General features: G+C 35.6%; 1 protein-coding gene across 6 annotated transcripts in view; it reads right to left on the bottom strand.

Moving 5' to 3' along the window:
- Positions 1-16774, bottom strand: part of LpR1 (Lipophorin receptor 1) — a 686741-nt gene that overhangs the window by 439380 nt on the left and 230587 nt on the right. For all 6 annotated transcript variants that reach the window (XR_003655697.1, XM_028301180.1, XM_028301179.1 and 3 more), the window contains 3 exons: positions 15764-15990; positions 14941-15208; positions 13003-13254 (listed from right to left, as the gene is read on the bottom strand). Coding sequence is in view for 5 of the 6 variants with exons in the window: in XM_028301180.1 (XP_028156981.1) it covers positions 13003-13254; positions 14941-15208; positions 15764-15990 (747 nt within the window). In the remaining variant the exon portion in view is untranslated. The remainder of the gene's footprint in view (positions 1-13002; positions 13255-14940; positions 15209-15763; positions 15991-16774) is intronic.

The following is a 16774-nucleotide window of genomic DNA, read 5'->3' on the forward strand; positions in this document are numbered from 1 at the left end:
GATTCCTTAGCGACTTATAATACAGTTCTTAGAGGACGTTAAATGTAGCATTGTGAAACTTTATTCTGGAAATATCTAATAGGTACCTTCTATTTGAATCTTTGATTACCAAAGTTACCAAGCTGGCAATGCTTTTATAAACAATATCCTGTTGGACTAAAAAAAAAGTAAAAATATTCTCTCGCCACTAAAATAAAATAAATCGTCCAGTGTCCGTTTCGAAAAAGAAAAAAAATATTTAATACACTATGGGTTGGTAATAAAACAGCTGAAACGCAAAATAAAATATCCGAGCGCTTTAAAAACACATTTTCAAGTTACCGCACGTTGTTTAATGTTGGGTAAAGTTATGGCTCCCGGAGGACTGTTAATTTTCTATTCTTTTCATTTGTATCTGTTAAAAAGGCAGATTTTCAGCCGAGTTTTTAGTGAAATACTAGTTAACGAACTTTCAAAATGGATTAGCAAGTTTGAATGAGCTATGTTAATTAAAGACTTTAGATTTAGGTTAGATTTAGATTGTTTAAGATTCAAAATTAATTTAATTAAATTCCATTTAAACTTCAAAGATAGATTATGTTCAGTGATTGGTACAAATATTGTAGTTCACAAAAGCCTCATTGTACTTGACATTGAATCGAGTTTTAAAGTTCGTTAAATAGCACGCACATAAATATTGATAAAACTGTTAGAATAGTTTTTGTTCGGAGTTTCAATCACGTAGTTTGGTTTCGGTCATTCATTCATCCTTCACGCAGTTAATTAATTTTTGATTAATTCACGATGTACAAATATTCCTAAAAATTCCATCCAAGACTTAAATCGCATTTAAAATAAGAGGCACGTACTCACACTTCATCATTGTCTACAGATGCTTGAGAAAAGTTAAACATTTTCCTAAGGGGCGTTGACTCTGAAAGTTGGCCTGTCCAACATCAGATTAATTGACAAATATTAAGGTTAATGATCCTTCAAAAAGAAGTCTACTACACAAAGATACAGTAGGATCACTCATTGATGTACGGACGAGACATAGATTATAACACTGTAATAGTAAGAGGCATTTTATAATAAAAATGTATAGGCAAACGAACGACATCATTTTATCCAGACATAGCTAAGGCCAATTAATGGGACAATGACAGCTGCCACATGTTTTCGATTTTACTAGCACTCTATCCATTTTGGAAAGCACACTACCTATAATATTTATAAGGAATGTCAATGTCATGACAATGACAATCAATGACATCGTGATTAATGTGTGTTAGTCACAGCAAACGCGGTTCCTATAGTAATGTATGCCCTGCGTTCCCAAACAACTGCACGCAGGAAGATTTAATGAGTGCTACTGACAACGCCACTCTTGGGGCTGAGTTTTGGGCTGACACTGTGTAGGTTTGTTGTCGACACAACAAGAAGAAGATAGTAGGAAGGATGAAAACCACAGATTAGAGAGTATGTCTAAAGATGAAAACAATGCGTATCAGCTGTGTAGAGAGCCGACAAGGTACGTTTTGCTACCATCGGTCAGCCATTGCTTTTGTAGGTTGGAAATAGCTTCATACATACAACATCCAGGCCAGGCGCATCCTAAAGCAAATTTTTCAGTTTGCATCGACATCTAACACCCGTATTCACAAATATTACTATGAGGTCTCACAGTGCGCGTGGACGCACAGGGTCACAAAAACCTATTTGTAGATAAATACTTGAGTAGCAGAGTGACACCCACGAATCAATCACAGAGCTCTATTCAACGCTGTGCGTTTGTCTTCGCATAGCGTTGCTGCGTCACATAAGCAAGCATCGCTAGAGAATACGGGTGTAAGAGGAGGTAGCTGTGGACTGTGCCTTCTTTCTGTTCGTGTATTGTGTTTGACATCTAAACAAATTGTGTACTTCACTGTAATTAGTTGGCGGGACTGTCCTCCTTAGGTCTACCCTCAACGCCTACGCGTTTCCGCAGTAATCAACGTGTCAATGTTATTTATAGCTACGCCCGAAGCTTTGAAAGCTCCAATAAAACTTTTAACTTTGACGAAAGTTTTCTTTGGGAAAGAGTTTTTTGCTATTCTAGTCATAATTGGAGTTATGAACTTCGTAATTTTAAGTGTTTGATATAATAAAAAGTTACATAAATGTCTGAAAAGTGCGCTTGTACTGGTTTAATCAAATGTGAAGTAAAGTTTCTTTGTCAAAATTGGTTTTTCATTTTGCTTTCTGAATATCTGCAATTATTATTAGTGCCTCGCGATTCATAAAGGTGTGTATAGATTAGAGCATTTCTATGTAATGTAAGGTTCTTATGAATGGTACAAAACAGGTTAAATGTACCACGTTTGGTTCGGGAAAGGGACTCACACACAGGACATATCATAAAGCTCACTGTTATGTTACAAATAAATGCTCTATTACCTTTAAAGTAACATGTTAATGATTGTGATGTAAAAGTTTGCAGTAGGTATACCTAGTGGGCCAAATCGTGGGACCAAGCACTTACACACTCGTAGTTCATAATTTTGTGTATCACACGAAAACAATTTAAAGAATTGAATACAGAAAAATCTGAGCAATTTATTAATATCTGACAGGCACGCAAGGGGATCCGAACCGTCGGACTGGCCACTTATAAATTCTAGAGGCGTTTTTTTCTTTAATTTCACTAAAATATTCATAGAGAAATATGAATGGAAATATACGATCCGGAGAAGTGTCAGCGGTGTTTTCGTGAGGGGCATTTCAAAGCAAAAATGCTGGATGTGGGAGAAAATGGCTGTATTTTATTTAGATCCGGATGATAAGCAGTCGTTTATTATGATACTGTCTGAGGCACGGGTATGAATGCCTGAGCTATGTCTGGCAATCATTCACGCGGTTTTGTGCTGGGTACATTTTTATGGGGTCTAATGGTCGGAGGGGCTTTTAGTGAGGAGATAGGATCCGGGCTGTTTCTTTATGGCTATCTTGTAGTCCTAAACTATCGCCTGCGAGATTTTGGTACGTTCGTGAAAGTTGCTTTACGACTGAATAGATTTAAAAAGAAAAAACTTCTAGATCTCTAATAGTGAAGGATAAATGTTCGACACAAAAATTAAAAATGTAATAGGATGATGCTATTGATCATATTAAAATCCGAAGCGGGAAAAGCCGCGGGTTTGAGCAAGTTCTGTATAAAGAGAAAAGTAAAGTCTGACATTACAAAAAGAATAACATAATAACTTCTAAAAATACTCGTGTTTAACTAACCCAGTTTTTCGTTGTTTATCTTATTTATCGTTCCGTTTCAGTCTATTAAAATTCCCTCCACAGTATGTTTTGCTCTTTCAATAAATTTCAGGTTACAGAAATTTTTATGCCTGGATTTTTCTCGATATTTGAAAGCCTAGCATATTTGAGACGGCAGTCTTTGCTACAAGCAGACACCTGAATTTATAGGGAGGCTGCTTCCTAAAATTTATAGCTTATTAAATTTTACAACAGCCTGGAAGTGTCGTGTTTTAAAATACTGGTTACGCAGATGTACGCTTAACTTTAGTTTATTTTTAATTCCCAAATAGTTTTGTCTGCAGGTAGAAAACTGTTTGGTTTCCACATCTCTGTGGTCATTCTTGGCGTTTCTGAACGTCAAGCTTTGACACACTTCACCGTAAGAACTTAAACGCAACGCACATCTTCGCAGTTTCGCGAGTGAAAAAACCGCACTTTTATCTCCCGCAAATCGCATCATAACGCACAACGCATTCGCATCAAACCATCTCCGCATTCAAAGCCCAAATTGCTCGTGACCTGAACCCCCTGCAGGGGAAGTGAAGCCGATCCATCTTCATCCCGGAGTGTCCCGGTGCCCAGCAGTGGTCGAGCTGACGGAAGGGGACCCGAGATTGGCTCAGAGGTTAGTGGGACCAACTATTTCTCCTCTGCAGGCAAAATCATTTGGGAAACGTAATTTGGACTTCCGATTAAGATCCCGCCTGGTGTGGCTATTTACACGCCACACCAAATACCGACATGTATAACCATAAATGAGGCGTTGTAAGCTTCAAACATGGACTCTATTTGCTTTGGTTTAACTTATAATATCGTGTAAAGGGAACATAAAGAAAGCATTATAATTAACGGCTCAAGGACTCGTTTGGTGTATGTTGAAATAGAAAAATTCCTTATGAATCAGCTTCGGAAGGAGGTTGTTTGACTTCGCAATAAAAAGTCGGGATTGACGAATTTCGCGTAATAAAGATAATTTTGTTTAGCCGTCGTCATTCGTCAAGCACGTGTATCGGTAATTTTCATTTCATTTGCGTACAACATGCTTACGAAAAGCAATCAGTTCTAGTATTTATCATAAATTTTTGGAAGAAGTACTTAGTACAAATAATAAAATTGAGAAAGTACATAAATCATTTCCATATAGCCAGATTCTTAGATGTAGGATTTGTAACGTTCAGAGTGCTTATCATGAGTTTACGTTAGGTGTGCTCGCTAGCGAGTGCGTCAAAAAATTCTATGAAGATTTTAGTTTTTGAAAGTAAGCTAAGGGCGCTGTACAATTTGTCATACATTTAATATCAATTTTATTACACAGTCGCTAGCACCCCTAACGTAAAGTCATGGTAGGTAAGCACACAGAAATACTTATTTAGCGACTTGTAAAAATCGATTGAACAATATAATTATTGAGTAAATATATTGTGGTTTATGTCAGAACTAATTAGATCTTTCATACACAATACAATACATAATTAATTTAATTCGCATTAGTGTACCTAATTAGACTAATTAAAAACGTTACTTCACGCATTAAAACCATAGTTAGTACTTTAGCAGAATTACAAGCCCTATTTAACTAGCTCGTTAGAAAAGAGCATTAATTTTATAAAGATGATTAAAATTTTGGTTTACTAATTTATCTACCTCATCATACTTTCTTATTTATCTTCTTACTATAATATTGAAGTTTCAGTTTGAGAAAATTAATTATGATTCCTTTCGGCTTTGATTTTAGCCCGAAATTAAAATTAAAATGGCTTTTTATGAAGGTTATTAAAATTAATTGAGGAATAAATGAAACATGAAATCGGATTTTTAAAATATAAAACTTCACCAACCCTTCACTCTTTATGTAAATGTACTGCACAACTAGGTACCTACGTATAATAAAATTCAGCCTCATAAGAGTGCTAATTATTTAAAAATGTTTTGCTCTTAATTTGTCAACAATCGCTCATTGTTTGATTAAGGCTGCACACTTTCAACCGCCTCTAGAATGTCCGCACAGTTAATTATTTTCAATTTGTTAACGAAGCTGACATAAACATTTAGTAATAACTAAGCGAATCCCTTAACCTATTTACCGCAAGTGGGTTGAGTGTGAACCACATTTAGCCTCTTATGAATCGCTAAAGATTAACGGTGCACCACTCCTAATCCAACTTGCTGAGTAGATTTGAGTCACTTTCAGTCTACTCTAACATAGCGTCAACTAAGGCTGGGTTGCACCATCTTACTTTAACTTTGACAAACGTCAGAAATCTGTCAAACTCCATATAAAATACACCGGTTATTGTCAAAGTTACGGTCAAAGTTAGGTGGTGCAACTCAGCCTTAATTTTAATTATTTTGTTCAATTTGTTTACGAAGCTGACACAAACATCTAGCTAAGCGGATCCCCTAACCTATTTACCGCAAGTGGGTTGAGTGTGAACCACATTCAGCCTCATAAGAGTGCTAGTGTGGCGCGAGCGCGGCGTCACCCGCCTTTGTGACCCCTCTGTTCGCTGCAACTTAATTATTTAGTTCAACGAGGCCTTTGAAGGTAAACTGCGATAGTTTTAAACTAGTGTTGTGGAAAATAAAACGATTGCCAGCCACCATTGCTGTTGGGTGTTTAAGGTTAAATGGAATGTTATTATTCAAAAGCTTTTTAGTTACTTTTATAAACTAAAAGAATATTTAAGTATATTCCGATGAAAACATACCCTTTGAAAGACGCGTAGGTAGTAAAGTTTTTCTTCGAAATAATTGCCCAATATTTTTGTAAAGTTCGCAATAAATTAGATTTTTTACCTGCTAATAGGTACTGAAGAGTGGCAATGTCGATATTTGACCGATTTTGTTTGCAGATAGCTTCTAAATGAAAAGATATTTTAGCAAACAAAAAATTGTACGAGTAAGTTAATGTCTTTAACTAGGGCGACAACTTTTCCAAAACACGATATTGCATAGTTTGTCCGATAAAAAAAAATCCCAAAGAAGTACGTCGACGGCTTTTTTGTTTTACTCTCATATATTCATTTTTAACATTTTACACTTAAAATATATACTAATAGATAGGACTTTGTATTTTCTAGGTCGACAACTTTTCAAACTTTTGTTATTGCGTCTTATTTAGTTACTATGTTGAAAAAATGTGAAAAAATCGGCCATGACGGCTTGGACAATCTTAATCAGTCGCGCGGTGGCGCTTACGGAGGACGGACGCGTGTCAGTTTTATTCCTGTGANCCTTAAAGTGGCAAAGCAAAATCCGTGCGCATTCCAAAAAGCGGTCGCATTGTGAAACCGTGGCTTCTCTATTGTCATCAGGACACAAACCATAAGCCTTCCAAACAAATTGCCTTAAGAATTCAGTTTGAATGTGGAGGCAAATAAGGCTGCCGCGGACGGCTGTCGACATCTCGAGGGTTGGGATTCCTGCAATGAAATATGCAGGAGGCACCCCGGCGCAGATGACTTGGGCACGGGACTGGCCGCTGCGAAACTAAGGTAAAGGTCTATACAGAAAGACACACTTTTACCTTTGTGAAAGTTTGAGATACTTATAGAGGTGTGACAAATAGATATTTTTATTACACACCACATACAGCTGGAAATTATGGAAGGAAACTTAAAATTCTTCTTTTCCTCTTGCCACGGGAGCCCCCGAAAAGATATGGAATGGAATGAAAGTCTCTATAACCCATCTGGCCAACGTAGTTAAAGTCCTTCATTAGCCTCTGGCAATACTCTCTAAGGCGATTATCACACTGCACCGCGCTCCGCCGCGGTACGCGAGACGACAGATTTAATCATTGTATGCAAGTACCTCAGTTTGTATAGAAAACACGCGCGGCATAACACACTGACACCGCGTCTGCGCGCGGGATTCGTTATGTAATCACGCGGACCGCGGCGGAGCGCGGTGCAGTGTGATAATCGTCTAAATGCGAGCTAAAAAGACTAAATTGTTTTATTTTGTGGGTGCTAATAAAATTGTCATGATAATGATTGATTGTGTAAATATGACCTTTCCGCCACGAATAAAGAAACATTTAGTTACCATTAGGTACATTATCCATTTCATAAAAAGAGAGACAATGTAAAAAATACTTCCTTATTCTTTACGAAATTTTTATGGGCGACGAATTCACAAGTTATACTTTATTATTCCATAATTGTAATTTCTATCGAATTTTCATTTAATTGTACGTATTGTGAACATCCCCTACGTTCACATTTAAGCACCGCGGTGCGGACGTGTGCGGATTTTGTATTGCTTATTTTTATTCAAATAGCAATAGAAACTTCGAATTGAGTTGTGTGGTTTTAGTTTGAAAATAAAGTTCACGAAGAACGTATAATTTAAAATTTAATAGCACCAAAACTAGTATTTCAAGCACGTTATGTTACTACAAAATGCGACGATACTGATTGTGAGTTATATGACGATGTTGAGTTTGAATTACAACACGAATGGAATATGGATAGAAAATTACTTTTACTGAAATATTTTCTTGAAAATCTGTTTCAGAGTAAAGGATATTTTTTCCACGAATATCGAATTAACAAGTACGATCATAAACTCAAATAAATATAATCCCATTATGTAAAATATCTAGCGAGATTCAAACCGATGCTGACTTTGAAGGGTCGCTAGGTAGATTAATCAATTCGAGTTACATTTTTGATGCAAAATAACCAGCACTCAACTTTTTTAAGGGGATTCTTGTCAAATTAAGATTGGCCTGACGTCATTCTGATGATAATATTAACAACCTACAAATCGTCAGTCAAGTTTTAACAGTGCGTAAGCAGAGTAAATACAAATGAGTAGGCCGCGCCGCGCTCGGGCGTTTCTATGAAGATGACCTATTCATTTATATTTACTCTGGCGTAAGTCAAAAATATGCATTTCACAGGAGATTGGTCGGAACAAGCACGCGATCCTTCTTCATCCAACGCCATCAAAATGTTAAAACCGCCAAAAATGACTTACGCACTGTTAAAACTTCACTGACGAATTGGAAATATGAGTGGGAATGAAATTCGTCTTCATAAAGTTCTGAGAATCAGAAATCTTTTCAAATTGAAATGTATTTAATTAAGATTAATTTGAATTGCCCTATTTCCTCTAATGGAAGTACTTGAAGCCATAAATGTGTTAGCAAGTGAAAAGTTTCCAGGGAGACCTACCAAATAAAACTAATTAAAAAGTTACGGACTTTCGATGTTCTTGTTTATTTCATAATTAATGAGAGGAAAACTTTGGTTGTAAGATATCACGGATCTCTTGTATTGGATTGCCAATTAAGTCTGATATAGCAATCAGTAAATTTACCCAAACAGTATAAGACATTGTAGGTTAGATAAATTTGTGATTTGATTATTTAATAAAATACGTTATTGGATAATTTAATTGGACGGCCGCGGCTTTAATCGTCCGAAGTATAAAATTAAATTTCATAATTTTGTAGCCTTATAAGTAAAATGCAGACTTCACCTCCTCAAAATTTTTATTTAGATCCCTCAGAAGTTTTTCTCGGAAAATGAACAATCATTCAAACATCCTTAAAAAAATTGTATTTTTAATTAATCACGTGCCACTAAGGTATAACGAAGCAAACACTGCAGCATCTTGCAGATCTAAAAGGTGCTATTCTGTTACAAAATAAACGAATGTTACATGTAATTTACTGTGCTGTCAATAGTAGTCATACTTGTATTTATGTTTTCTTAAAAAAGAAAATAAATAAAAATACTAACATGTTTGAATAAAAATACAACGCCTTATGTTCAAATTTATTTTGGCATAAAAGTTTAAATAAATAAAAAAATAACATATAACAACTTCTGAAAAATAAGTAAATATTGTTGCAGTTCATTGCCACTTTGGTGTGTGAATAAAAATATATATTTCCCTGGCATTGGAATTATTATGGTCAACAGTGGTTTTGGTGCCAAGGAACTGTATATAGTTTTTGATTGAGGACCTTATCCTGGTTGCTTTAGTAGCAAATTTGTTGATTTCCTACGTGTGGTTTTCTAGATTTTGACGTGTATAGAAAAATACAAAATTTCACCAAAATCAGCGTTTATAATATTTTGAAGTTAGAAACTTTCAAAAGGTGTGAAAAACGTGGGCCTTGCCCTGTACCTGCCACCTTGGAGATTCAAGATACGATCAAACAGGTCATCTAATCAACTATGTCAGTAAGATTCTAAAATGCAAAATATGTAAAAAAAATGTAATTACATTTGTGTGAAGTGCAACATACATTTACATCCTGAAGAATGTTTTTTTAACTATCACACAATATAAAAATACTGTTACAGACTAACATAATTATCATAAAATAAATAAAAATACGTTTTCAAACTAATACATACATGTTTCATTGATAAAAAGTGTTTTATTTTAATATCTATTTATTGATCTTAACAGGTAAGTAAAATGCAGTATTTGTGCCGACCGACCCATGTATGGGTCATCATTTTCCCGCTTTCCCGGGGGTGACTAATTTTTTTAATTATTTTTCGTAGGGTACTGGGATCATAATAAACCGTATATCCAAAAATGTCAAAATTCTAAAGTAAAAATAGTTTCAGGCTCATCTGGGTTAACAGAACAGAATGGTATCTACTAAATTCAATCAAAATAATTAATATGTAGGCCCTTTTCTGAGCACTTACACACGTCCCTAATATAGCTTGCCCTACCACCATTTCGGGGCAACATTTATGGGTATGGGCTGGTCACCTTTAACCAAATAGTTACATGGTCAAGATTCCGGGCCTGTTTTCTCGCCGTTCTGTAAAGTTGTTAATTTTATAAACATACTGGCGGCCCTCCCGTGACTTCGTACGCGTGAATCCCGTTTTACCCGCTTAGGGGTTGAATTTTGTAAATTCCCGTCTTAGTTAAACTTACGTTCTAAAAGGATCCCCGATGCAAAAATTTAAACTCCTAGCATAGCACTTGTAGTTTCTGAGATTTCGTGCTGAGAGAGTGAGTCAGTGACCTTTCGCTTTTATATATATAGATAGATTGTAATAAATAAGACAGTGTGTTTATCAAACATAATAAAAAATAATACGACTGCCTGGGTACATAGTGAACGATGCCAGCGACCCCGACTTTATTGATGTTGTTCCAGACGCAAACATTAGACTTCCCGCTCAGTTTGCTAAACTATGGTGTGTTAATTAAAGTCTAGATAAACCAATAACATTGTTTGCAGGGTTATGTAAGTGAAGAAACCGATATTAGGTACAGGATTGTTACTTGTTTAGCAATAGCCAGTATAGTTAATGAATTAATAGCAGAGTTATGAAGTTGAAACAAAATCGTATAGAGGTGTGTTTTAACTTCACATTATTTCGCCATGAAATAATGTGAAGTTAAAACAAGGAGATTGTAATAAAAGTAATGGACAATTAGAATTTTGGGGGTTGAAAAGTGGGGTTCACCACAATAAAATAGTAAGACACGGGTCTTAACGCGACGTTTATTAATGAGTTACATTATGTACTCACGGCTTGACGTTTCGGCTGCGATGCTACAGCCGTGGTCACAAGCAGACTGGCGGTTCGCGGCGTCGTCCGTTCGGGCGGGCTTGAAGATTTTCAACTACCCTCATATTGTCATTTGTTACACTACCACTACTGCCGTCTATAAGCTAAAAGGCCGCTAAATGACAAAATCTAATTTTGAGCTAGAGCAGAAAAAAGCGGCAATATTTTCAAACCGATGCTGCTCAGTATCTATAAACATTTTGTCATGTTGTCATATACCAAAAAAAAGGTATTTTTTTCAACTTTCCTATGAAGTAAGTTGATTTTGTAAAATATTAATAATTAATTCAATAAATACACATTTTCCTTTCTAACCTTGTAAAATTTTAAGGCTTGCTTCAAGTGTGCAGAACTAAATGGCGGCTAAAGAATCATGACTGCTTTTAAGTTATGGATTTATTAATAACTGCCAGAAAAAAACAGGAAGTTATTAACATATCCATAACAAAAAAGCAGCTAATTACACATAACCGCCTTTTAGCCAAGTAGATATCGCTTAACTGCTCTTCCAAAATTTTTTAACAACTTTTAATACAGTTATGCATAACTTAATGGCAGTTAATTACTAAACTTTTTCATATAACTGCTTTTTAGGCTAGCACTATCCACATCTGTATTTTTCGAATCCTGCAAAATTAAACGTTAACTTATAAAATCAAACTAAGTTTTTGCAAAGAAAAGTTCTTTTTTTCCACAAAACTATCGGGAATGGTGATTACAAAATAAAATAGTCCATTCTCTTAGGGTAACATTTTAAAAATTGTCTTTATTCTAGTTCTAACAACCTTATTTGCATGTGTGGGGTATCAAATTAAATGTAATTAAGTGGTGTATAATGCTGTAATATGTGTAATAACCTCAGCTGAATTACAATTACGAAAATATTTATCAAAATAAAATCTTAAGTCCATATTTTCAATTAAGTAAATCACACATAACGAGCAACTCATTATCTATTCAGGTTTTTTTAACTCAATNTTGTAAAGTCCGTGATTGGAGTAGTGGTTTTGTTTAAAACAAGTATTTTTGTAAAATTTAAAGATACTAAATAAATATTTTGTATTTTCATAAACTCTTGATTAAATTTAATAACAATCTATTGACTATTGCAGTAAAAGTACATATTATAACTAAGGTAAATGTTTAACTAAAGTAAATTAAATGTAACAATATAAATAAGTTGTGTCATAAGCTTACCTAATGATGTATTAGTTAAATATCATGTAATAAATAATACAGACTTAAGAAAATAATAGTTTAACATAAGATCTGACTAAATATGTAAGATAAAATATTTAAGTATTGGTATAAAATGTAAGTAAATACATTATTTAAAAGGATAATGGATAAAGTTCATAGTTAGTTTTCAAATACATACATTACGTTTATGTAAGAACATAGTACTTAAATAATTTAAATAAGTAAATACTTAGTAACAATCTAGTGTAACAACTTTATAACTCTGTGTAATTAACAAGTAATTATTTTTAAGGATTTCTGTAAGACAATTTCGAAAGTTGAAATTGAGAGGGGGTGTTGAATATTTAAAAGTTAATTATTTCTGAACGTTATGTGTCTATGGCCAAAGTGTGGATTTTGGTGTTACTCTGTTGTCTATGATCGAAAATAAAAAAAAAAGATGGCTGCGGTCAAAAGTATTGTTTCATTGTGCTCCTGAAAAAGTTCAAAACTCTAAGTAAAATACTCGTCCTTCGCTAGTAGAAATCCCAACAATACTTTCACGACCTGGTTTTTCTTGTATTCAATTTGTCCCTATCACTACGCCCTTGATCACTAGGTACTTATCCGGACACACTGTATAAAATTTAACATACCCATGGTGTTAAAAATTGAATAAAAATGAAAATTTCTGTTTTTTGTTTATTTGGGTGATCTCCGAACTTATTTACGTGGAGTTTTACAAGGTTTTTCGGAAAAGATGTAGGGTTTTTTGGAAAGCCGAAAATAAGCCAAAATAATATTAGCGAATTTGCTAATTTACTTGGTCTACTGTAAAATAAAAATAAATAATTGAAATGCGGCACACTCACACCTAAATAGCGCACGATCTTTTTAAGTTGGATTATTAGGCCCAAAATGTTCATTCCATTAAAAATAATTAAAACCTATTGATATTGAGTATTGGTGATGATGAGTAGTGCAAACAACATACCTTCACAAGTCCTATTATCCGTCAGCTTGTAACCCTTATCACAGTCACAGTAGTACCCGACTGGGGTGTCCACGCATCTCTGTGTGCATCCTCCGTTGTTCTTCTCACATTCATTCTCGCCGCATTTGTCCCGCGGCTCATCCTCGAAGTTGGGACAGTCTGGTTTCTTGTCGCAAACTTTGGACAGTGGGATGCACATGCCTTCGCCGCAGTCAAACTCCGTTTTCTTGTCGCAAACTGGTTTCGGGCGCGCTGTAAAGAATAATGAGGAAGTGAAGTTCCGTTTGTTTCTGTTGGGGTTTTTAGGTAGAGTTGTAAGAAAAGGTGTGTTGTTGTTACAGGTAATCGTTTTAGGAGACGTTCCTTTGCTTTTTGGGGATAATACTTGAATAGTATGTATGTACAGAATGAAGAAAAGATACAGTCGGCTAGAATATGAACAATTTATACAAAAAATAATGTCGATCCAATGTCTATAGGTAGACCCTAAAGTTAGAGTTACTAGAGTAACTACCTAAGTAGTAGTTGCAACTTTTACTGCGTCACTTAAAAAATCTAAAATATTATCGAAAACAAAATACCCATGTAAGTGGAAACAGTACCTATTACTTGACGAAAATACCCATGTAATTGTATTTAAGATTATAAAATCAGTGTCATAGATAATGTAAATGTGCAGGTGTTGTTGTTAGTAATTAAATATTTGGTAGTCATAATTGTCGATTAAAGCAATTAGCAATCAGAAAAATTCAAATAAGCTAAGTCACGCCGATTATAAAACAAAAACATTTATTGACTAAGCTGATGTGATTCGGCTAATCACATCATAATAGTTTTACGTATCTATGAATCATTGTAGAGACAGCTTATCGAGGGAAATGAATAAATTAATCCAATCGGTCAATCATCAGCTGAATTCAGCTGGCGATTAAGATATTTTAGATAAAGAAAAATTCACATTAATTTGCAGGTGTTCATTAAAATCAGTTTGACGTGTAAGTAAGGCCCAGAACAGACGGTGAAACGCAACTGCAACGAACTCAATGTCTGATCATAGACATATACGTTTTGATATTTCAGGGCTGGTAGAAGCTCAATATCCAAGAGTAAGAAATCCAAAAGACACCTCCTGGGATATGTATATAACCCTGCTCAGTGAGAATCTAAAGGATATACCCAAAACTATCAAAACACCGGACTCTCTAAATGCCGCGGTCAAAATGCTCAATAATGGCATAATCAATGCCTACGAACGAAGCTGCCCCGAAAAAGAAGTAAAATCTAACAAATCACCAATGTGGTGGAACAAGAAGCTAGAAAAGCTCAGAGCCATCACACGTCGTATATTCAACCGTGCCAAACCGTGCGACTGGGACAAGTACGGAAAGGCCCTAACAGAATATAACAAACAAATCAGAAAAGCTAAAAGAGCCTCTTGGCGACGCTTCTGNTTGGCGCAAATAAAGGCCCAAAAACCAATAATAAAAAAATAAAAAACTGCAACGAAACTGCAACTTTCTGATGATTCTTATGAATGAAACTGAAACTGAAAGTTTCAAACTGGTCGCGTCATGTGTGGTCTCTCAACGGACGCTATGGCAGAAACTTAGATGCATGCAACTCAAAAGTAACTAGCAGTTGCAGTTTCGTTGCAGTTGCGTTTCATCGTCTGTTCTGGGCCTAATGGTCCCTGACGCCACAAACAGAAACATTTTTGAAGTTTAGTTCTTCTAATTTTATTATAACAATAACAATGTCCAAAACTGAAAAGAGCTTAGGTAATATTATGTAAACTCCAAAAGTGAACTGCTCATGTTAGTCGCGTCACTAAAATCATACCTTTAAGATTGCAAATAGGTACCTACTCTCACAGTATGTTTTCCGGCCAGTAATCGCTACTTAAAATCATGTCAATCATAGTCGCAAAAATGTACTTACTGCAGTTAAACTCATCGCTGCCATCCGGGCAGTCCTTATCGCCGTTGCAGTACAGCGCACCAGGTATACAGCTGTGGTCCTTACACTGGAACTGGTCTGGTCTGCACGTTATGTTCCCTCTGCATATCTCGGGAGCCTCGTCACCTCCGTCCGGGCAGTCCCGGTCTCCATCGCACACCCAGGCCTTGTGGACGCACGTCATGCGGTCCTTGCACTCGAATTCAGATGATATGCATGGTGATGTCACTTTCGGCGTGGTCGCACAACCCTGGAATTAAGTAGCGTAAAATACATTTTGTGACACGATTGCGTAAAACTGGTAAAACTAGTGAAGTATTTTCAATCTGCAATATTTTCGCTGATTGAACGGAAAGTTTTGGACGATTGCAAAACATTTTTTGTACACTAACGTTTTTCCATTTCAAACGGTAGCCTCTGATGTAGACTTTTATCGAATAATGTCACATATTGTTCAATATTGATAGTAGGTACTAACAAAAAATATTCAAGGCTCAACACGAAATCGCCGGCAGCAATTTGCGAAACCGGGACTACTTTTTTCGTAATACGAAACACAACAAATAACGTTTTTCATTTATTTTATAGGTAACATTTCTAATTTGAGTACAATGCAACTCAACTCCTTTTTGAGTTGCATTGTACAAAAGTACATAGTCAAAAAGTCGGTCTTTCGTTACGGACTATGCTCATTTTGGGCGTAGACTCGTAGATACTCCAAGTAGATGTGGGTCAAGTCGGTGTCGGACACTTAGCCTCGTCACTATCGTCGCTGAACTACGTAACTTGTAATTTCATCACCCACCTTTTCGTCGCTGGCATCGGGACAGTCTATATCGCCGTCGCACCGCCACCACGCCGAAATGCAATGCCCGTCTTCGCATGAGAAGTGTGTTGTCGGCTGGCAAGTCGGCGCCGGACATTTGGCTTCGTCGCTGTCATCGCCACAGTCGTCGTCGCCGTCGCAAACCCACCGCTGCTGGATGCACTTGCCATTCCCGCATGTGAACTCGTCCGAGCGGCACGTCTCATCTGGTTATTTGAAATTGAATGTGAGATTCGATTCACAAAAAAGAAAAAACTACAAAAGTAGAAACAAAAGAAGATTAATTTAAAAGGATTCACAAAATATAAAAAGAACTATAAAACAGAAGAAGATCAAAAAGAACTCTATAAAAACAAAGGAAAATCAATAAAGTAACAACAAAGTTTAGGTACTCACTTGAATCAATGTTTACTGAACGTTATGCGAATAAATAATGTTGATAAAAATACGGATTAATAAATCGGCAATGGCTTTGCAAACGAAGTAGCTTCATTAGCACAAAGAGCACATAACTCAAGGAATCTAGAATCTGCATATAGAAACACACAATTTATATTCCCTCTGCCGTGGTTTTGATTAAGTAATGAGAGAGGAAACATAACTGTAATCCGCTAAAACATAAAAAGATGATTGCGAGCTTGCGGAAAATGTATTTTATTATTTTCACTCTCTAGGAAATCTCACGATATTTTTTTTTTGTTCTAGAAAATATTATCACTGGTCTTATTAAGCTGAGACTTCTTTTAATTAAACTCTTCAGAGATGGACAATTCTCATTCTTATTATTTCACAACTGTTTATATGAAATTATAATAAAATGTTCTAATTTCTTATTTATTTCTTATTTCGCGCATAGATTGAAGAAGTTGGTCAATCAATCAACAATGTAGTCTCTGAAAATGTGTATTTAGACGTAAAAAAAAACATCAATTTTACAAAGCTACATGTAATTAAAATAAGGCTGTATGTTTCTTTGATAAAGATCGTTCG

This window comes from Ostrinia furnacalis, unplaced genomic scaffold (assembly GCF_004193835.3).
Source record: "Ostrinia furnacalis isolate ACB-3 unplaced genomic scaffold, ASM419383v2 OfSCF0876, whole genome shotgun sequence".
NCBI lineage: Eukaryota > Metazoa > Arthropoda > Insecta > Lepidoptera > Crambidae > Ostrinia > Ostrinia furnacalis.